The 23,875-nt window shown below is 39.3% G+C and overlaps 1 protein-coding gene across 2 annotated transcripts in view; it reads left to right on the top strand.

Annotated features, from left to right (window-relative positions):
- Positions 1–23,875, top strand: part of RGSL1 (regulator of G protein signaling like 1) — a 67,140-nt gene that overhangs the window by 31,270 nt on the left and 11,995 nt on the right. For both annotated transcript variants that reach the window (XM_082472765.1, XM_082472766.1), the window contains 5 exons: positions 8,998–9,103; positions 18,049–18,242; positions 20,555–20,672; positions 21,079–21,193; positions 23,382–23,511. In XM_082472765.1, the coding sequence (XP_082328891.1) occupies positions 8,998–9,103; positions 18,049–18,242; positions 20,555–20,672; positions 21,079–21,193; positions 23,382–23,511 (663 nt within the window). The remainder of the gene's footprint in view (positions 1–8,997; positions 9,104–18,048; positions 18,243–20,554; positions 20,673–21,078; positions 21,194–23,381; positions 23,512–23,875) is intronic.

Genomic DNA, 23,875 nt, shown 5'->3' with positions numbered 1-23,875 from the left:
GGTTGGTGCTGTGTGGGGTCTTGCTGGTGAGTGGAGCCGATGGACTTGTGGGTGAAGAGTTGGTGGTTGAGAGCCCCGAACAGGTGGTGACCTGTATTTGGGCAAGGGTCCCAGCCTTGAGGTTAAAGACAGCCTCTGGAGTGGTAGCATTTATGTCTGCTGAAACATGTGTAACCTTAATTGTGATTGCTGCCTGGGCAACATCCCTCCAAATTAGGGGACTCCAAATGAGACAGCTTTGAATGTAAAAATCGTCCCGCTACCATTGGCCTTACCAAACCACTAGCTAGTTAGCAAGTACTTGTGAGTCAGTAGAAATATGCACAAGAGGCTCGTCACGGGCAGTGGCATTCTGCACGGCCATCTGTACCACCACAAGCTCAGGAAGCTGAGCTGACCCCAACCTGCTGTCTTTGATAAGCGTGGCGCCACTGGCAGGATGGGACACTGCCATCTCCAACAGGCTCCACCACGTACGATGGTGGTGCTGCCGTGCATGAAGTACACGGTCTGATCTCCTTTTCTTGTTCCGTCAGCTTTTCCCAGGGGCTACCCCAGGTCACTAGAGGCCTAGCGATGGGCGCCATCACTGGTTCTTCAAGGTCTGTGGGCAGGGGGTTGAGGAGTGGGGAAGCCACATCCTCCTGTATTTGGAAAGACCTGCCAATCCTGTCAGGTACCATTTTCATTTAACAAGGAGGTGGATATGGTAGTGCTGAGCTGCTGTTGGGAGACGTCCCTTATCCACAGCATAATAGGAACAACGGGCACGTAGGAGAACAGGTTCTCCATTCCCGTGAGAGCCTCTGTTTCTAACAAAGCCCAGTAAGCAGCCAGAGTTAGATGCTCTATGGGGGTGTAAGGGGTGGCTGTGGAGAGGAGCCATCTGGTCCAGAAGCCCTTAGGCAACCAGGAAGAGCTGTGTTTAGTCCACAGGGTGTGGGATGCATAGTCCGTGGTGGTCAGTGCTTCAACCCAAAAGGAGGAGCCAGGGGAATCAGGGGGAGGGCTTGATGAATTGACCTTTGTGCCACCTATAAAGCTTGTTGTTAAGCTTGTCTCCAGTAAAATGTGGATTTCCATGTGACTGCATAAATGGGTCTAAGAATGATGGACAAGCGTGGTATGTGTTGAGATTAAAATGACAGTGGCCTAAATGAAGGGGCCTAAGACATGTTGTGTGAGGCTGAATTGTAAGCAATTGACGTTTAACTGCAAACAGAATGTCCCATCCTTTAGAGGACCAATTAATGCCCAGAAATTGCACATGTGTGGCTTGCTCTTGAACTTTATGTGGGGCAGTAGCCCCACCTCTATGTTGTATGTGTTAGGGTCTCGTGCACCACAGCCTCCGAGGGGCACCAGATTAGGATGTCATCAACATAGTGACAGATGAGAAAGGGGACACTGTAAGGGTGTCCGGGTCTTGCTGGCAAATTGTGGGCAATAGCCAGGCTGTTAATATAGCCCAATACACCGGGCAACGGTATATTGGGTGCCTTCAAAAATGAAAGCAAACTGCAGTCAATATAGAATAGGACATATTAGCTAGATTCACGGCAAAGTGAATCTAGAGCCCTTTGGATGTCCTTAGTTAACGGGACATTGTTGGAAATAGGAGCCTTCATGGAGGCACCTGAGTGTTTATATTTCGGTGGTAAGGTGGTAGTAAGGTAGTGAGGTGCCACTCATTAGCAGGGGGCTTTAATGCCAGCCAAATGGGGAAATTGAATGGAGAAATGGTGTATTTAATGACTCCTTCCTTTGATAAATCTTGAATTATGGGCTGCAATCCCTCAGTCCTATTGTAAACTGTATTAGGTAGCATTTACCGTCTTTATCAGGTGTGGCCGTCTTACAGGCTCCCAATGTGCAGTTCCCACCAAGAAGGCCAGGAATTTTGGTTTTTTCCAAATGGTGTGGTGACACATCAAGGGATCCACACCTGTCACAGGAAAGGGTAGGACCAAAGGGGCCGCCACCACTAAAATGTTTTTAATAAAGCATTCCAATTGCGACGTTCAATGGAAGTTGAATGCTGTCCACTACCCCTCCTGTTATGCCTTGTAATTTAAAGGGTACCCCTCATTTATGCTTGGAGGGGTTCCTGGGAAGCACTGTAACTTGGGCTCCAGTGTCAATGAGTGCCATAAAATGTTTGTTGTGTGTGTCCCAGTGGATAAAGTATGCAGGTGATTGTCCTCTAGAGAAGGGACAAACTAAGGGGAACCACCAGGACCTTAGAGCAGGAAGTCAGGGTACAGGATCCTGGGTTCCACTGCCAGGGTTGCAGTGTTCTGAGGGGTGATGGCATTCTCCCACAGAGCAGGGCTGGCTGCTATTGACATGGCTTTTTACAAAAATCAAAAGGAAATCTTTCTCCACAGAAATGCATTTTTCTCAAACACTAAAAATGGAAGAAATTTTTTTATTTTGAAAGGCTCAATATTTAAGCCACTTGCATATGATAACATATTTTATAATAAAGACATAAATGCCATGTGCAAAGAATTAACATGGAAATTTAAAGTATTTTCAATCTTTAGACTTGGTACAGAGAATTTTGCATTTCTATCACACTATAGTTAGGTGTCTCTTTCTCTTTCACATTTGTTGCTGTTGGACAATTTGGTACAATGGATAGTCATGGGGAACACCTGGGGAGGAGGTTTTCTCTTCCCCAACTCCTATGCTGCCACCTCCCCTACTAGGGTGTCCCAATCATCCTCCAAGGGGTCGGGGTTCACCTCCTCCCAATAACATCAGCAATGTTAGCTAATGTATTAGGAAATCTCCCAAGCACCAAGCACCAGTGATTAGGCGTGTTGATATACCACTTCACTCAGTAAGGCCCAAGCCATTTGAGCAGGGGGTCTTACAAGCATCTGGTAGTTTTTGACCTCTTCTGGGGACATGCGAGGCACTGGTACCATGTACTTGGGGGTCCCATGTTTAGCCAAAATCTGTTTTGCCGCACCACACGAGGGGTGGGATTCCTGATATCCCACGGGGCCAAGGGACGATTTGGGACAGCAGCAAGGAATGCAGCAACATAGGAGGCACTTGCTTCACCAGTGTTTGCCCACCTGGGGTGCCATGATGCCCCTGGTAGAGTTTCCTCTGTCAGGGGTTAGAGCAGGCTCTCCAAGCTTAAGACCCTAGTCTCAACTACTGATGCAGTAGGTCCAGCAGCCAGTCTCCCCTTCCAGTGCTAATCTAGGGGAACTCTCCTGGCCTTCCAGGACCTGCTAGCCCATACCCTGGTCCTTGCCTGAGGGAAAGAAGCAGAGACCTACCATCCCAGTTAGCTCATCTTGCCTCAGTGCCAGGACTTTCACATATAATATAGCCAATCACTTCCAGACCCCATACCCAGTCTAATGGGGAGTCTGATCTTTCACAGCACCAACAATTTAGGGTGGAGATCCGCAGTAACACCCAGCAACAGCATACCCAGCAGCACAAAGCGTCGCCGCAGACCGCCAGCCAGCAGTGGCTCCCTCCCAGAGACTGGGCAGCTGGAAGAGGAAGTTAGTCAGCCAGTTGTAGCTAAAAGCCATGCTATGAGAGTTCAAACTATGTCCACCATCCCATTCTTGTCACCAATTGTGTTGGAAAACCCAGAGATAGTGTGTTAAGGATATGACCTGCTGAATGACAAGGCACAAGCCACGCACATGGGGTTGGCAGGCAGCTCCCTGGACACCCAAGCTCCCACTTTGGGGAAGTGAAAACCCCAGAGCTGTTTAGATTGAAGATGCAGGTTCAATACACTCACACAAAGGAAGTAAAGTTTACTACTTACTGGTTAATTTCTTACAAGTCCCCAAATGGGGGCACAGTGAGCCAGGGGAAAGGTAGTACTGTCCCAAGTCACATATGATCAGGCAGAGAGAGAGCAAGCAGGGTAAGGAGATTGGAGCTGCAGTCACTAATTTTTCTTGGCTCAACTCCAAGCGGTCACTTAAAAAGGTGCCTCAGGAAAAGCAAGGCAGGAGACCTAAGCTCCGATCCTTATTTAAGGAATAAGGATTATTTTATCTTATTATTATATCTTATCTGTCTTATTTTAAACTCCGATCCTTATTTAAAGAATCCAGACTCTGGGTGTGGGCAGGATTGTCATACTGCAAAATGCCAAGACAGCAACTCAAAATGGCTATTTTTTTCATCACAGAAAGTCACCATTAAGCTTCTCAGTGATGCTAGTTTGCTCTCAACAATGCTTTTTTCTTTTCTTTAGTAAAAGGATTGCTCTCTGGGACCTCTGTGGAACATTGTTGGCTACTGGATTTTGGGACATTATGTAATTTATCCTCTGTAGCATGCTCAGTTCTATGAGTCTTTTGATGTCTTCCTGAGCCGTTTATTTACCTCTTTGGCCGCTGGAATGTCTACTAGTGTGGGCCATTGTTTTACCCAAACTTCGAAGAACCAGCCTAGCAACATTGTACTAACTCCCAGATCCTTGCCAGGCTCTGAAACCCTAAATCCTGGGAGCATGTGCCCATATTGACCAACTCTCCCTTAACCAACTTTATATTTTATCCCCTTTGATCCAGCACCCTCAGCATCAATCTCATACATCTTCTCGTAGCGTATGCCAAGCTTATGTTGGCTGGTCCCGCTGCTTCCTGTGGAAGAGGCATTTTCCTGAGTGAAGCACCTTCTCTTCCAGCTGAGGGTAGTATATGATATTTGTCTTTCTCTGACTCACTTCACTTAATATAAGTATTAAGGTCCATCCATGTTGCTGCAAATGGAATTATTTCATTCTTCTTTATGGCTGAGTAACATTCCATTGTCCATATATATATCTATCTTACATGTTCCTTATCCATCAATGGACCCTTAGGTTGTTTCCATATCTTAACTACTGTAAGTAATGCTGTGAAATGCTACAATGAACATGGGAGTGCATATACCTCTTTGAGTTAGGGTTTCATTTTCTTTGGGTCAATGTTTAGAGTGGAATTGCTGGATCATGTCGTAGTTCTATTTTTAATTTTTTGAGAAACCTCCATACAGTTCTGTTTTCTATAGTGGCTGCACCAACTTACATTTCCACCAACAGTGCACAAAAGTTTTCTTCTCTCCAAATCCTTACCAACACTTGTTATCTCTTGTCTTTTGGTTAGTAGCCATTCTAACAGGTGTGAGATGATATTGTGGCTTTTGATTCACATTTCCTTGAGGATTAATAATGTTAAGCATCTTTTCATGTACCTGTTGTCCATACGTATGTCTTTTTTGGAAAATTTCCATTCAGATCTTCTGCCCATTCTTTAATCAGGTTGTTTGTGGGTTTTTTTGCTGTTGAGTTGTATGAGTTCTTTATATATTGTAGATATTAGCCCCTTATTAGATATATGATTTGCAAATATTTTCTCCCATTCAGTAGATTGCTTTTTCATTTTGTTGATGGCTTCCTTTGCTGTTCAGAGTTTACAAGAAATAACAAGTGTTGTTGAGAATGTGGAAAAAGACTTTCAATTTTTCCTTCTTGTTATTTGAGGCTATACCACTAGATGTAAGCAAATTTTGGAGTTGTTATAGCTTCCTGGTGGAGTAATTATCTCTGGTAATGCTCCATACTTTATGGTCTACTTTGATTTTTTTTGTAGTTATCACCTTTATTTCTGGCTAGTGTTTGCTTGTTACATCATTTTCCATTCTTTTACTTTTTAATACCTTCTTGTTTATATTTAAGGTGAGCCTCTTTTAAGCAGAATCGTTTTTTGTATTTGTTTACTTTTGTTAAGTCCAATTTGACAGTTGCATTTTAATTGAAGTAGTTAGTTCAGTTACATTTACTATAATTTCTCCTATTTTAAGTTTTAAATTCTGCCTTACCATTTTCTACTTGTTCCTTCTGCTGTTTGTTCCTTTTTCTCTGCTTTTGGCTTTCTTTTAGATTCTAAGGGCTTGGGTTTTTTCTGTTGTTGTTGTTAATAATTCTATGTTCTTTCTGTTTGTATGTTACTTTTACATGTGTTCTTCTTCTTCTAGTGGCTACTCTATGATTTCAAAATGCATCCTTGTTACATTAAAGTTTAATGCAAATTAGTACTTTTACTGCATATGTGTTATTATTTTATAAATCAATATTAACTTAGGCTTACTCACATATTTACTATTTTTTTCTTTTTCATTGCTTTCTGCTCCTCTAAGCTGCCATCCAGACTTATTATTTTTTCTGCCTAATGAACACCCTTTTTTATTTCCTTTAGTGTTAATAAAAAATGTCTTTATTTTTATTTTATTTTTGAAGAACATAGTCTCTGGATGTAGAATTCTTGTAGTTATTTCCTTTCAGCACTTTGAAGCTATTATTCCATTGTCTCTCAGCTTTCTTAGTTCATCTGGAGGAGTCAGCCTTCAGTCTTCACTCACATTAGTTAGTAGAAGGAAGTGTTTCTTTTTTCCCACCCCCTTATTTGTCTTTGTCTTTGCCTTTGCCTTTGTGCAATTTTACTGTGATGTGCCTAAGTATTTATGCTATTTGTGGCTTTAGGACTTCTTGGGGTTCCAAGTTGATGTCGTTTGTCAGTTTTAATTTCAGTTATTATCTCTTCAAATATTTGATCTCTTCCCTCCTTCTAATAATCTTACTACATATATTTTTGACATTTTAATCATATGTCTTATATGCTATTCTCTGTATTTTTCATATTATTTTTCTATATGTTTCAATCTGGATATTTTATTTTGATCTAACTCCTAGTTCAACAATTCTCACTTCAGCAGTGTAGTTTCTCATTAAACCTTTTATTCTTTTATTTTTAAATTAATTAATTAATTAACTTATTTATTTATTTATTTGGCTGTGTTGGGTGTTCGTTGCTGTGCACGGGCTTTCTCTAGTTGTGGCGAGTGGGAGCTACTACCCATTGCAGTGTGCGGGCTTCTCATTGCAGTAGCTTCTCTTGTTGCAGAGCATGAGCTTTAGGCTCGAGGGCTTCAGTAGTTGTGGTTTGCGGGCTCTAGCATGTAGGCTCAGTAGTCGTGGCGCATGGGCTTAGTTGCTCTGTGGCATGTGGGATCTTCCCAGACCAGGGAACGAACCCATGTCCCATGCATTGGCAGGCGGGTTCTTAACCACTGTGCCAAGGGAATTCCCGAACTATTTTTCTTAATTTTCTAAATTTTCATCATTAAACTTTTTATCTTTAGAATTTTCATTTTTTTCTTTTTTGTGATGTTCAGTCTACATTGATATTTTTCTTCTCTTTTAATTCCTTCAAGTATATTGATAATAGTAATTTTAAAGTCTACATTTGGATTTCCTATGTCTATTGGATATATCCATATGTGTCTGTATGTCAAATGTCATATTTTCTCCCCTTGGTTTTTGGTCAAATTTTTTTAAGTAGCTTATTATTTCTGCTTTATTTGTGACCATTTTTGGTATAAATTTGTAGAGATGATTTGAGGCTCTCTCTGGGTGATATTATTTTACTCTAGAGAGGATTTTATTTTACTTCGGGCATACACTGAACTAATAACCTTAATCCACTTAGGGACTGAGTTGGTTCAAAGCTAGCTTTCATTCCTTTTGATGGATGAGCTATTTCTGGTTTCCCTTACTCCTTGGGGTCCCAATTGAAATCCTGGGGTGTTTAACAGAGTCTCCTCTCCTTTGCTGTTTTGCAGTTTTTTGTCCCCTTCTGCCCTGAAAGTCTGCCAAAGCTTTGCTAAATTTCTCAGTAGAAATTGTCATAGTTATCAAATGCCCCAAGAGTAAAAGCAATACTAAAAGGTTTTTTGCCTATTTTCTAAAGGTCTATGGCCTTGTCTTCTGTCCTACTGTGGCTTTAGCACTGCAAATGCCTCTAAGACAACTAAATCATTGGTGTCAGCTTATGTTTCTGGTTTTTAACATTCCCTTTTTTCTAATCTCTATGTTTTTATTTTGTTTTGTCTTAATTTCTTACACACTTATGAGTGTAAAAGTGTGTGTGTGTGTTTATGCAGAAATTTCTAGGTATTTTGTATTGGGAGATGTTTGGGTTTTTTTTGTTTATTTTTTGTTTTGTTTTGCTTTGTTTTTTTATATCTAATTTTCCACTGTTTGGATTCAATTGGATTTATTTAGATTGAGTACATTTTTCTATTGTTTTCAGTCATTTTTGTATGTTGTCATTAAAAGCGTTACCAAACCACACAAAAATTTCCTGTGAGGTACATTCTATTTAATAAATATTTTAGAGGATAAACTATGCCATGTTCTAATTTGGGGTGGTAGGATGAGTAATATCATCCCTGCCCATAATGAGTTGATAGTCTATATATTCTTCTACAATATTAACCTCAAAGGGCTCTTCTAATACTGAGATCCTTGGAATCTACTATTCTTCAATAGTAATGTTTTCATGTATTTTTGAAATAATGGTTTCTAAATGACAATAGGGAGCCAGACACCCATGCTAAATTCTGTATGGTGTGATAGAATACCACTTGAGAAGCTTCCGGTTGAAGGAGTGTCCTCAGATAAGAGAATGTTTCAGTTAAAGCAAGAAGATGGAGGGAACTAACTCTTAATAAAGAGGTCAAGAATTTGTGAGTGTTTGCTGATTACAAAGTAGGAGTTCCAGAGGGCAAGTGGAAGGGTTTAGGATGGGAGAGCAGACGTGCCAAGGGAGACTGAATGTCATACGGGGTACGGTCTAGTAAAACATGGCTGACGGAGGGAGGGATGACATTTGGAGTTCAAACAAGAAGGACTGCTTGGTCTCAGCAGTCTTCTGAGGAAGGTAGGCTCTGTGTCTAATGGCCAGAAGACTTAGAAACACCGTCTGGACTGATATTAGTGTTAGGGGTAGAAATCATCCCTAAGTCTCTTCTCACACTAATGGCCTGAGATGGCAGCAGTTATGGGGACTGTGGTTTTTCTACATGCACTCAGTGTATGATAAATGTCCTCACTACTTTGTTCCTTCTTAATGTCTGCAAGGTTCTTTATAACATGGTGTTCCCCAATTTTGTAATTTTTTTTAGATTTTACAGTAGAAATTGTCAGAGAGCCAAGGAAGATTTCTCCCTCACATAGGAGAATGTCATTCTTTAAAAGGACTAATGTAAGGAAGCCTTTGATAAGACCCAGGTAAGACATAGGATCTGGCGACAGCAACACATCCAGGCACAAGCTCTCCTTAATCATACGTACATGCACAGGCACACTTTGTGTTTTAAATCATTATTTATTTTCTAAAATTGGCACCATGCAATATATATTATACAATAACTTTTTACTTTGTTAATTTTCATTTTTTTTAACTTTTTAAAACTTAATAAACTATCATAGCTATCCTTTCATGTCAGTATGAATAGGTCTACCTTCTTCCACAGTATGGATGTTGCATGGTTTATTTAACTATATGTTTATAATGGACATTTATATTATCTTTAACTTTTCATTGCTATGAATGTTACCCCAAGAAACATCTTTGTATATATGTCCTTGCCATTTGTGTTTTTCTGGATTGCATACTGCTGTAGTAGTCTCCTTACTGGCTCCTTACTTCTTGTCTCTCCCCCTTATAATCAGTCTTAGAGTCAGCCACTGGTAAGTTCCCATGGCTAGACAACAATTCTGTGGCCCCTTCCTTCAGGAGTGCCCACTCACCACCTTTCTTTCCACTTACCTTAGCACAAGTTCCAACTCTACATAAAAAGTTCTTCAATTTTATATCTGCTATGACTTCCATCTCCTCTGAAATACTAAACCCCCAAAATACAGCACCAAGAATTACCATGCACTATTTTTTACTGCTCTTTATTTTTTAGGTATGTTTTCCACCTTTTCGACTTGACTATATTTTTCTTATAATCCATGTCATTCATTCAGCCACTTATTTTTTTAATTCAGTATTATCTTTTAATGACTCTGGCTATATAAAAAGTCATCTTATAGATGATAGAGATATATTAGCACATACCAGTTTGGAAGTCAATGTCACTGGCAGAATATTGTGCATAGATAAAGCTTCCAGAAGTATGCTTTCATTTACTGATAACATTCATTGAGTGTTATAAGTCCTCTGTCTCTTCTAAATACTCTAGATGGAGCTTCCTCTCCTTCAAGGAACTAAAATTATTCCCTGAAGGGCAATCATTTATCCCTTTAAGGAACTGAAATTATTCCCTGAAATTCAATCATTTATTCCTTTTGCTGTTCCAATTTATATTATTCACCACTCTCCACTATGTCTACAGAAATACCTATTTTCCAATTTAGTTGAGCATGAGTATCACAGAAGTCTTTTCTAAATCATATATTCACAAGATCATTACATTCTAGAGAGAATATACAAGGTCATGTAGTCCAATTTCATGCCTTCATTTAAGACCACAACAGAATGGCTCAGGGATACCACAGTTGCAAATCTCTTAATCCTTGTTCCTAGCCCTCATTTAATGTAATATACAGTTTTTGATCATATACTATGTCCCAGACACTCTGTAGTTACTAATGATACAAAAACTAAGACACAGTCCTTGTCGTTACTCTAATACATAACTAAGTAAAATACAATAGTAACCTTAAAATATTAGGATAAAGTATTGGAAAATTACTATGAGAGCATAGTGGAAAGAGAAGGAAGTCTTAAGTGAGGATTAGGAAAATTACAGTATCAGAAGGGGCCCTGAGCTGCATGTAGAAATTTAATTACAAAGCAATGGGAGTATTTTGTGGGTATTTTCTAAGCTGAAGAAATCACACAAAGATATAAACTCATAAATATGAAAATAATATTCAAAGACTTGAAAATACCAGTGGTATTAAAGCACAGAATGCATAGGGTGAAGGGACATAAAACGTAAGATTAGAAAGCTAGATTGAGACTAAATAACTGAAAGAAAGTCTTGAGCGAATTATTAAAGAATTTGTATTTATTAAATGGCAATAAGGATTCACTGGGGTTTGTTGGACGGGGTAACAGAGATACCTATTATATGTATTTTTAAAATATTACTGTGGCAGAAATAGCAATGATAGTATAAAGGGTCAAAGACTTGAAGATTGAAGGCAGAATATTTGGAAGTTTGTTGCTGTTGTTTGGACAAGTGATATTAAAGGCCTGAAGTAAACAGTGGCAATAGAAGTGGAAAAGAAGTTACAGCTTTTAAAAACACTGACAAGGAAGAGATAAACTTCTGGAATGGTGGAGTAAGAACGTCACAAATTGTCTCCCCAGAAAATCAATGATAAAACTAAACAAACCTATCAAAAAATTTCAGAACTCTGTAAACTCGAAAAATTTTACCTAAAATAATTTTGAGACATACCCCATCCATCAAAAAAAAAAAAAAAAAAAAAAAGCCCCACAGGAAAGTATGGCTTATACACAGAGGGAAAAAAGCAGTCAATAGAAACTGTGCCTGAGGTGATTCAGATATTGGAATAAGAAAGACTTCCAAGCAATATGTTCAGTGAACTAAAAGAAAACATGTTTAAAGAACTAAAGGAAAATATAATGACAATGACTAATCAAATAGAAAATATCAATAAGATAGAAATTATAAAATAGAACCAAATAAATATCTGCAGTTGAAAACTACAACAACTGAAATGGAAAAAAAAATCACTAGAACAAATCAACAGCAGATTTGATTTGGCAGAAGAATCAGTGAGCTTGAAAATAGGTCCACAGACGTTATCCACTCTGATGAAAAAAAGAATAAGGAAACATGAGCATAAACAGAATCTCAGAGACCTGGGAGACACCATCAAGCACCCCAACATACAAATAATGGGAGCCACAGCAAGAGAGGAAAGAGAGATAAAAAGGCAGAAAAAAATTTTTAATATCTAATAGTTAAATACTTCCCAAATTTGAATAAAACCCCCTAATCAGGACATACAAGAAGCTTAATGAACTCCATGTAGGATAAATTCAAAGAGATCCATCCACACCTAGACGCATCATAGTCAAACTGTTGAAAGATAAACAGAAAAAAAATGGTGCAAGATAAAAAATGAAAAAAAAAAAAAAAAAGGGCTTCCCTGGTGGCACAGTGGTTGAGAATCTGCCTGCTAATGCAGAGGACATGGGTTCGAGCCCTGGTCTGGGAAGATCCCACATGCCGCGGAACAACTGGGCCCGTGAGCCACAATTACTGAGCCTGCGCGGCTGGAGCCTGTGCTCCGCAACAAGAGAGGCCGTGGTAGTGAGAGGCCCGCGCACCGCGATGAGGAGTGGCCCCCGCTTGCCGCAACTAGAGAAAGCCCTCGTGCAGAAACGAAGACCCAACACAGCCATAAATAAATAAATAAATAAATTAAAAAAAAAATGATATCATTCAACGAACTACAACCAGCTTAAAATTTAATTCACATCAGAAGCAATGGAGAGTAGGAGAGAGATCAAGATGGCAGAGTAGGAGGATGCAAAACTCACCTTCCCTTATGAACACGTCAGAAATACACCCACATGTGGAACAATCCTCACTGAAAACTAACTGGACACTGGCAGAAAGACCCCTGTACAACTAAAGCTGTAAGAAAGATCCACACGGAATTGAGTAGGAAGGCAAGAGAAGCACAGGCCCTGGGAGGAGACTCAGAAGAGGGAGGGGATTACACAGGTGGAGATCCTCCCAGTTCAAGCCGCATATTGGGCACCCCAGCCCTGGGCTCTGACCCTGGGAAGACAAGTCCCCTTGGCTGGTTGGAGGGCCAGTGAAACTAACAGGAGGGCTTTGGGGAGCCTGGACTCTGCTGGTGAGGAACATGCACATGTTTGCTTACTCCCAAAACAGAGCAGAGAGGGTGAATTGAAACTGTACAGGTTGCTGGCTGATTTCCCACAACTGCCTGGGCACACACCCCAGCCTGAGCTGAGTGACTGCACTGGTCTCACTTGCTTCAAAACACAATTCCACACTGGGGCAAGGGCTGCCATGACTGAGGAGAGAGTTCGGCTGTTTGCCACACAGGCAGCTCAGACTCAGAGAAATGGCTGGGCAGGACAGGGGCAGCCATTACTGGCACTTACACAGGCAGTGCATCAGAAGCGTCCGGTCTCGAATGGAAGCCAGATTGTCACAGCCCACCCAAGTGCCTGCCACAGCCCACCCAAGTGCCTGCACCAGCCCATCTTTCTCCAGCATTGATTTCCTCTAAATAAAGATACCAGTGCTGGGAGGAAGGACAGCACACACTTAAAGGGAGTGGACCCAATTCAGACCTGACCGTCAGGACTTCTGCTCCAGCAACGTGGAACTCACCTCTGCTCCTGACAGGGTGGTGATGGCCACTGAGCATAGTAGCAGCCCTGGCTCACACCTGGTTCTGGACCTAGCCCTTTCATCTCTAGCCCCACCTCATACCAAAGTGATAGTTCCCAACAAACCCTGAAGAAAGACATAAATTATGTTCACATCAGATCCAGTGCTCCCACCAAAGCCACTGGGAACATGCAGACTGTATAGGGACACTCCCAAATAAGGACAGCCCTTCAAGACTCTAATAGGTAACTGTTTCACCTAATTTTGTAGAGAGAGAGAAAGCTAAGCAAAATGAGAAGATAGAGGAATTTGTTTCAGTTGAAAGAGCAAGACAAACCCCCTGAAAAAACAACTAATCATACAGAAATAAATAATTTACCAGATAGAGTTCAAAGCATTAGTAACAGAATGCTAAGTAAATTAGGGAAAACAATAGATGAACACAGTGATCATTTTAACAAGGAACTAGAAAATATAAAGACCTAGTCAGAACTGAAGAATACAATAACTGAAATAAACACACTATAAGGAATGAACAGCAAACTAGGTGGTACAGAAGAACTCATAAGTGATTTGGAGGATAGAATAACAGAAATCACCCAATCAGAAGAGCAAAAAGAAAAATAAATTTTAAAAAATAAGAACAGTTAAGGGAACTCTGAGACACAATCAAGTGTACCAACATTTGCATTATAGGGGTCACAGAAGGAGAAGAGAGAGAGAAGGGGGTCAAAAATGTATTTGATGAAATCATGGCTCTAAAATTCCCAAACCTGAGGAAGGAAACAGATATTCAGGTGCAGGAAGCACAGAGGGTCCCAAACAAGATAAACCCAAACAGACCCATACCAAGACAAATCATACTTAAAATGGAAAAAGTTAAAGATAAAGAGAATTCTAAAGGCAGCAAGAGAAAAACAAACAGTCATATACAAGGGAACTCCATTAAGGCTATCAGCCTATTTTTCTGCAGAAATTTTGCAGGACAGAAGGGAGTAGCATGACATATTCAAAGTGCTGAAAGGGAAAAACCTGCAACCTAGGATAATCTACCAGCAAGATTAACATTTAGAATTGAAGGAGAGATAAAGGACTTTTCAGACAAAACTAAAAGAGTTCATTAATACTAAAAACTGAAAGAGTTTGTTTATACTAAACCTGCCCTAAAAGAAACATTAAAGCATCTCTCTAAGTGGAAAGGAAAAGGCTATAACAAGAAGTAAGTATCTAGAGAAAAGGAAAAATCCTTTTAGTAAAGGCAGCTACATAGTAAAGGCTGATGATCAACCACTTAAATAAGCTAGTACAAATATTAATAGACAAAAATTTGTAAAATCAACTAGAACTACAATATCAGTAAGGGACACAAATAAAGATGTAAATTATGACAGTAAAAATATAAAATGTGGGAGAGTAAAAGATGTAGATCTTTTAGAATGTGTTTGAACTTAAAGGACTACCTGTCTAAAAGTAGAAATAGTTCTAAGGAAACATATATGAATCCCATGGTAACAACAAATCAAAAACCTAAAATAGATACACAAAAACTAGAGAGAGGAACACAAGCATATCACTAAAGAAAAACATCAAACCACAAGGGAAGAAACTAAAAGAAGAAAAGAACAGAGAAGAGCTACAAAAACAACCAGAAAATAAGTAATAAAATGGCAATAAATATATACCTATCAATAATCACTTTAAATATCAATGGACTAAATGCTTCTATTGAAAGACATGGTGTGGCCGATTGGAGAAAAAAAAGATCCATATAAATGCTGCTTACAAGAGACTCATTTCAGAGCTAAAGACACACACAGACTAAAAGTGAGAGGATGGAAAAAATAAATATTTCATGCAAATGGAAACAACAAGAAAGTGGGAGTAGCAATATTCACATCAGACAAAATAGAATTTTTTTTAAAGCCTATACCCAAGACAAAGAAGGGCATTATATAACGATAAAGGAATGAACACAAGAAGAGGATATAACACTCTTTAACATATATGCACCTAATACAGGAATAGCTCAATATATAAAGCAAATATTAACAGACATAAAGGAAAAAATTGACAACAATACAATAATAATAGGGGGGACTTCCCTGGTGGCACAGTGGTTAAGAATCTGCCTTCCAATGCAGGGGACACAGGTTCAAGCCCTGGTCAGGGAAATCAGATCCCACATACTGCAGGGCAACTAGGCCCACGTGCCACAACTATTGAGCCCGCACACTCTGGAGCCCGCACACAACAACTAGAGAGACCGCACGCCACAACTACTGAGGCTGAGTGCTGTGGAGCCCATGCACCACAACTAGAGAGAAGCCTGCGTGCCACAACAAAGACCCCGCTCACTGCAATGAAATATCCCGCGTGCTGCAATGAAGATCCCATGGGCTGCAACTAAGACCCGACACAGCCAAATTAATTAATTAATTTTAAAAAATAATAGGGAACTTTTAACACCCCACTTACATCAATGAACAGATCATCTGACATAAAATCAATAAGGAAATAGTGGTCTTAAATGATACATTAGGCCATTGGACTTTACAGGTATCAACAGGACATTTCATCCAAAAACAACAGAATACACATTCTTTTCAAGTGCACCTGAAATGTTCTCCAGGATAGATCACATGCTAGGCCACAAAGGAAGTCTCAACAAATTTAAGAGGCTAGAAATTATATCAAGCATTTTTAAGTGTCCGTTAACAGATGAATGGATAAAGAATTTGTGGTAAATACATATACAGTGGAATGTTACTCAGCCCTAAAAAAGAATGAAATTCTGCCATTTGCAACAACGTGCTGTACCTAGAGGGTATTATGCTTAGTGAAATAAGTCAGACAGACAAAACAAATACTCTACATTCTCACTTATATGTAGAATCTAAAAAATAAAGCAAATGAATGAATATAACAAAACGGAAACAGACTCACAGATGTAGAGATCCAACTAGTGGTTATCAGTGGAGAGAGGGAAGGGGGAAGGGACATGATAGGGTTAGGGGATTAAGAGATACAAACTACTATGTATAAAATAAAAAAGCAACAAGGATATATTGGACATCACAGAGAAATATAGCTATTATTTTTTAATAACTTTTTAAATTTTATGGAGTATAATCTATAAAAATATTGAATCACTATGTTGTACACCTGAAACTAATATAATATTGTAAATCAACTATACTTCAATAAAAAAGAAAAAATGGAGATTAAAGGTGGTGAGATGATACTTTCAAACTAAACTCAAGAGAAGTAGAAGGAAGTAAATAATAAATATTAGATGGAAATCAATAAAATAAAGAGAGAAAATCCAGGCACAAGTAGGTTTTTGTAAAGATCAACAAAATTGATAAACCATTAGCTATACTGACAAAGGGGGAAAAGTGAGATGACACAGATCTCCAAAATCTGGATCAAAAGAGAGGACGACTGACCCTACAGAAATTAACAAGTTTATAAGAAAATGCAAGGAGTAACTTAGACAATTAGATGAAATAGAGAAATTTCTAGAAATATCCAAATTTCTGAAATTGACTCAAGAATTAGAAAATGTGAGTAAATCTCTAAAGCAAGAGAAGAAACTGAATTCATAATTTAAAATCTCACAGATAAAAATCTAGATACAGATGGCTTCACTGGAGAAACATATGAAATATTTAAAGGGTAAATAATACCAATAGTCTATGAACTCTTTGAGGAAATAGAGGAAAAAGGAACACTTGCTAACTTGTTTTATGAGGCCAGCAAGTATTATCCTGATCTCAAAGCCAAAGTTATCATAAGAAAACTACAGACCAATATCCCTCTCAAACCTAGATATAAAAATTCTCAACAAAATATTAGCAAACCAAATTCAACCACATATAAAAAGGATTATATAGCATGACCAAGTGGGATTTATTCCAGGAATGCAAGGTTGATTTAAACATCTGAAAATAAATTAATACAATGTGCCATATTAATAAAATAAGGGGGATTACTTCACATGATTATCTCAATTGATGAATTAAAAGCATTTTACAAAATCCAGCACCAAGTTATGATAAATATTCTCAATAAAATTAGAAGGGAATCATTTCATCCTTAAAAGGGGCATGTATAAAAAACCTATAGCTAACATCATTCTTAATGAGATAGGTATGTAATGGAGGAAGAACAATTTGGACAACTTGTGCATTTGTATAGAGAGGTTTAAACAATGACAGTGACATAATGATGAGGTTCAGTGGGCAGCTGAAAGTTTGAAGTGGAGCTCACAGAAACTAGAGATATAGTTTCACCATATCAATGAAAATTGAAACCACTTCCTCCTATGAATGAAAACTGAAACCACAGAGAATGCAGAGATTACCCAGCAGGAAAAAATCATAAGGCAAAAGTAAAGAGGATTGAGTTGAAACATTAGGGACACCTGTATGTAAAGAACAGTGAAAGAAGAAATCAGCAATGGAAATTTAGAAATACTGATCAATAACTGCTGATCACTCATGCTCTGCTTCACTGAAATGACTGCCAATGAATCCATAATGTAAAAAGAAGGTTTCCTTAGGAAAAAAAATTGTCCCCTTTAAAATACCTCTTTTCTTCTTCCACTGGAGTTGTCAAATGATTACACCAAGCTTACGATGGGTACATAGAAGTTAATCTTCAAGGAAATAAGGAGAGTAACCAATTCATTCACCCCGCTCTTCAATCACGGTTAAAGGCTTCACAGCCTGGGAGGTGCCATTTCCCATTCCCTAACTGGAGCAGAATCCAGAGTTACCATCCCTTTCTCTCCACCAATGATGCTTTCTTGTCTTCCAGAAACTTGACAGAAGTCCTCCTAAATACACAGCACTTAGAGTTCTTCAGGGAGTTCCTCAGAAAACGGAAGGCTGAAAGCCCATTGCAATTCCTGGTAGCCATAAAGAAGATCAGCGTTGAGACAAATGAAAAGATTTACAAGTCTCTCTTTGAAGACATGATCAAGACTTTCTTCCACGGCAAAAACTCTCCTGGTATGCATTCTCCTCTCCTGATAATGTTTCCTTCCCTTTTGGAGTCTTAGGAGAAGAGTTTGGGAAAGAGCCTGCTCTCTCCCTGAGAGAGCAGAAGAAAGCAGCGTCCACATGGGGCAGTACTGAGACAAATATCAAGAGGGACAGTGAAAGCAGAGAAGAATAATAAATCCTTTTTTTAAAACTGAAGTATATTTAATAAACATTATATTAGTTTCAGATGCAGAACATAGTGATTCTGTATTTTTATAGATTATACTCTATTTAAACTTAGTATAAGATATAGGGTATATTCCCTGTGCTGTACAATATATCCTTGTATCTTGTTTATTTTATGCGTAGTTCGTATCTCTTCATCCCCTACTCCTATCTTGCCCCACCCCCCTCCCTCTCCCCACTGGTAACCAGTAGTTTGTTCTCTATATCTGTGAGTCTGTTTTTGTTTTGTTATATTCATTCATTTTATTTTTTAGATTCCACACATAACTGATAACATACAGTATTCCAAGAAAGAAAAAAATCAAATTTATCATTCTTTTTCTTAAAGAAAAAAAGGAGAACTGAAAGAAAGAAGCATGGTTTAAAAAAACTGTATGTCTTCTTGTTCTTTTATATGTAACCATTCTGAAGTATAATGTTGAAAAGACAGAATGGCTGGTTGGTTAAAATCAGAATGTGCTAATAATCCTGAAGCAGGAGTTTTATTTAAATTCTCAACATGTGTTAGTATTTCGTTTTTTATAATAATTAAGAAAACTGTTGTAGAAAAACTAAAATAATACTACAATAATAAATCCAAAATATAATACTACTAGTAAAAGAAGCCAAGTGCAAGACACTTGCACTTAATATGTGAAATACATCCTCTCATTTAACTTTATTCAATCCTGAAAATAGGATTTTATTTAATCCTTAAAAGGTAGGGATAAACAACTCCATTTTACTAATGAGGAAGGTAAAACACAGAGAAGTTAACTAACACGTCCAGTTGGTGGAACTTGAATTCAAACTCAAGTCATCTGATGCTCAGATCACGTAGACTGGAGTTAAATACAAAAGCAAGAGTTAGCAGCATGCAAAGCTGGAGTGTCCACCATCTATGGGTTGTAAAGAGTACTGAAAAGTACCGAAAAGGAGAACTGTCTCCCTGAAAATGTTTGATAGGTTTTGTCTCATTTTCTTGCCTAAGGCGGGAGGGTAAATCTGACCCATGTAAATTCACCTTGTCCAGAAGAAGTTGCAAGTAAAATACTGATCTATAATTCTAGAGGAAAACAAAAGGGGGTGAGCATGATCCCATCCTGGAGGTAAACAAAACTTATTGCAAAACAATGAAGATAAAGCCTCCTATTTTGGCACAGATGAACAGATAGGTTGTGTGTGTGTTTGTTTTGCTTGTGGTAAACCAAGATAAGGTTATAAACTTTATGAAATTAGAAAAAGAGGTAAAATTGACAAGTCTTTACTTGTAAGTAATATTTATTTGTTGAGTCTCAGGATATCAAGTCCTGTGCATCATTTTTTTTTTTTTTTTTTTTTAATTTATGGCTGTGTTGGGTCTTCGTTTCTGTGCGAGGGCTTTCTCTATTTGCGGCAAGTGGGGGCCACTCTTCATCGCGGTGCGCGGGCCTCTCACTATCGCGGCCTCTCTTGTTGCGGAGCACAGGTTCCAGTCGCACAGGCTCAGTAATTGTGGCTCACGGGCCCAGTTGCTCCACGGCATGTGGGATCTTCCCAGACCAGGGCTCGAACCCGTGTCCCCTGCATTGGCAGGCACATTCTCAACCACTGCGCCACCAGGGAAGCCCCCCCTGTGCATCATTTTGAATGAGCTAGAAGTGAAAGAAGAGTATGCAGATCCTGTCCTCGATAAGTTTTTAAGTCTCATTAATGAACACAGTAGTCTTTGAACACCTGAAGAATCATATTGCCCTTAGAAGACCTACTGGTAATCTTGGATTTCCCTCTGCCTCAGCCATTTAACTTGAATCCTTTATTCTTCTGCTCTCTTCCTAAACTGAAAACTTCAAACTAACTGCAGAAATGAAGTCCTTTAAACATTTCTTTCCCCTTAAGCACTTATCTTTGAAATTCGAATGGAACTAAACCAGGACAGTATTTGCTCTACAAGTACGCTTGCACATAACATTGCAAATGTGCTTTTGAGATTTTCAAACAAACTGTGGAGAGCTGAGTCTAGGCAGATTGGGAATAAGGAACTGTAAGGCTCTAAAATGAAAAACACCCCCAGTTAACTCAGAAATGGTACCCAAGAAAATGATGACTTTTCTTCTCTCTCTTGCATTTTTTAGAAGAAATGCTGCAGTGTGATGCCCCTATTATCAAAGAAGTCTCTCACATGCATCATGTCAGCACAACAACATTGTTAATGCTCCAGGGCTATGTCATGAAATCTCTGGAAGAAAAGTGGTGAGTGTTGCTGGGTGAAGGCGGTTTTTCCCTGGAGCTGCTCATTGGCTTCTGAAAGCCACGTTGGTCTCATAATCCACTCTCATGGTTCATTGCCAATCTCCCTGCAAAAGAAAAGCCAAACTTATCCTGAACCCTCTTACCTACCTGCCTACCTGCACACACACACACACACACACACACACACATTTCTGTTCACCTGCCTGAGTAAGGAACACTACAGTATTGATCAGGAAGAACAGGTTGACATGAGCAAAGGACTGGAATGGTAAGAAGAGTATTTTTGAGTATCGCACCATTCCCCAAATCCCCCTTCCTCCAAAGGCTGTGATACTTTTTCCTGGACTGTTACCTTTTATGTGCCAGGTTTTTGCCTTCTTTGATAGTCTTGGTCTCCTGCTGGCAGGTTTAAAGATTACCAAGATCTCTTTCCACCTCATCCTCCGGAGAAGGAAACTGAAATACCACGAGCTTCGCCCAGGAAACCCTCAAAGACAGCAACTTACCTGCAGGAATCCCAGGTCAGTGAGGAAGTTGGTGAAGGCAAGACTTTGGAGAAAAGGAAACCACTGCCTAGGAATTGTCAACCACACAACAGTTTCACCGTTAGCTTATTTATTCACTAAAACAACTACTCTTTGGGATAGGTTTTCAAATCCCCATTTACAAAGGAGGAATCTGAGGCTCAGAGGAATTGTTGCAGTGAGAATTTAAGGAAATCCCTGTCTTCACTATCTGTGATTAGAACTAATGGAGTGATAGGCACAGGGGCTGGTCACATGGAGATCAAAATGTCAGGGTTTTTTTACTGCTGAAAACTAGTTTGGAGGACATGGATTGGCTATGAAGCCAAGTGGGTTTGATAATCCTCTCTGCACCCTTACTTACTTCCATGTCCAGTCACTGACATAGAGGAACAATTAGGCCTCCACTTACCTGGGTGAACCCCTTACAACATGACAAAGGGCAGGCCTGAGCATAGGTGTCTGCAGATAAGCAGCTCCCAGAGAGAATGCAAAAGTCTAAAGAGCAAAGCATGCCCATTTCCTTCTTCCAAACTCATCAATTATCTAACTCATTCTTTCTCTCATGGGAGGAGAGAAGAAGAAAAGAAAGAGGAGACAGGAATGTTATCAGCAAAGTCTCTTCATATGGTTTGAGAAAAAAAATACATGCTCCTCTTAAATAATCACTTGCTCAATGTGTTGTAGAATTGGTCAACAGAAAGATATGAGCCCAGCTCTATCTGACTCTAAAGATCATGCTAAAGTATCTCTGAAAATAATGCCTGTGCCACTCACAGATATAGAGAACAAGCTAATGGTTACCAGGAGCAATATAGGGGTGGGGGGGGGAAGTGTTATTATGGGATTATATGACATCATGTGTGTGAGACTTTTGAAAATTGTAAAGCACTATAGACTTTAAAGAATCTTTCATTCAATTTTAAAAAAAGACGTGAGAAAAAATTTGTTTAAACCCAGCAGATCCCCAAATTGTATTTTTATAATCACAACATTATAAAATTATATATGCACTAGGTGAAATAAAAACAATTATATTAGAATAGTGAAAAAAAATAACGCCTATGCCCACTGACACAATACCCCAGATATGAAAATGTGCTGCTCCCTCCTTTCTCTTTTTCCTTTCCTCCATATATGGATCAGCTCTATGTCAGGGTACCATGAATGATGATGTGGGAGAATAAAAAGAATACTGCACCCCGCATCAGGATGCTTTGTTTTAATTTCAGGTCTTCCAGTTGCTCTTAATTAAGAAAGTATAAAAAGGATTCAGCATGTACTTAGTGCCTACTTTGTGCCAAGCACTGCACATAGTGATTTACATATATTATCACTAACCTTCACCATAACCCTGAAGGCTGTTGTTTCTACCTTCAACATGGAGACATTGAGACATAGGTTAAGAAAGTTGATCCAAATTAACCAGTTAAGGTGAAGCTAGGCTCCAGACTCAAAGCTTCTGATACTAAATCCAGTGGTTTTTGTGCTTTACCACTGGCTCTCTAAAGCCATGCTTACACTGAGGTTCCCTCTCTATAGAATTAGACAATTGAACTAGTTGATCAACTAGATCTTTCTGGCTCTAAGTATCAGTTTATCAAGGGGTAAATAAACTGGAGAATGATCACTGGGTATCTATTAAGAAACAGATGAAGAAACATAACATGCATTTTTGTGTGTCCCTGTGTGTGTGGCGGGGGGTTGTATGAGTGTGTGCATGTAATTATATTTTTCTTTTATAATGCTTAGAAATGGTTTACTCATTTCCTTATTTCCTCAACATTTCAAAATCTGCCTGAGCCATTATTCCCTTCCTGTGAGTCATGCTTATCTCTGTCCTCTGTTTCTTTCTGTTCTTAGCTCTCACACGCTCTCTCCCAATCATGGCATTTCAAATCTTCACTGTAGAAAGACTATGGTCGAAAGAGCATTGTCAATGGCCCAAGCCATGCCTGGGTGAAACCAGAATCTTCCACTTACCAGCCCCTTATTCTGGGGAAGATTATACAAGTTCTTTGACCTGAGTTTCCTCACCTTTAAATTGGAGCTAAAATTTATTCTTTTTAAAAGAGATGTTGTGAGGATTAAATGTAATGAATGTCAAGTTTCTGGCACATAGTAGACTCTCAGTGAAGAGCAGGCTATGCTAATGAATATGTCATACTCCTTCCTCTTTCCCCAGAAGAGAGGCTGGCTGAAGATGATCAGCTTTATCAAGAGATTTTGTAAGTACCGCAGATTTATGTCTAATCCCCAAAAGCGCCAGGAGTTTGAAGACTATCTTCACCTGGAAGTACACAATAACAAGGAAAGTAAGTCACTTCTCTATTTACTCCTCTTCCCTGTTGATATTTTAGCTACAGGGGTTAACCCAGGTAAGAAGCTGCAGAGCTTACTGCTTTGTGTCATGCTGTTATGGAACCAAACCTGGGCCCTCTCACCTACCTGCAGTACAGCCAGTCTACTGACACTGTGTTGTGGTGAAGGAAAGTACACCCTTTATTGCAAGGCATCCAACATAGAGCAAACAAGGAGAATGGGCAGCTCATGCTCAAAAGACCTGAACTCCCATTGGCTTTCAGGGAAGGATTTTTAAAGGCAAGGTGAGGGAGAGGGTCGCAGGGTACCTGATCAGCTCATGGACATTCTTCTGATTGGTTGGTAGTGAGGTAATTG

This window comes from Balaenoptera physalus (genome assembly GCF_965194825.1).
Source record: "Balaenoptera physalus genome assembly, chromosome: 1".
In the NCBI taxonomy this organism is placed as follows: Eukaryota; Metazoa; Chordata; class Mammalia; order Artiodactyla; family Balaenopteridae; genus Balaenoptera; species Balaenoptera physalus.
The sequence above is the reverse complement of the archived record's forward strand: the minus strand, read 5'-3'. Positions and strand labels throughout refer to the sequence as shown.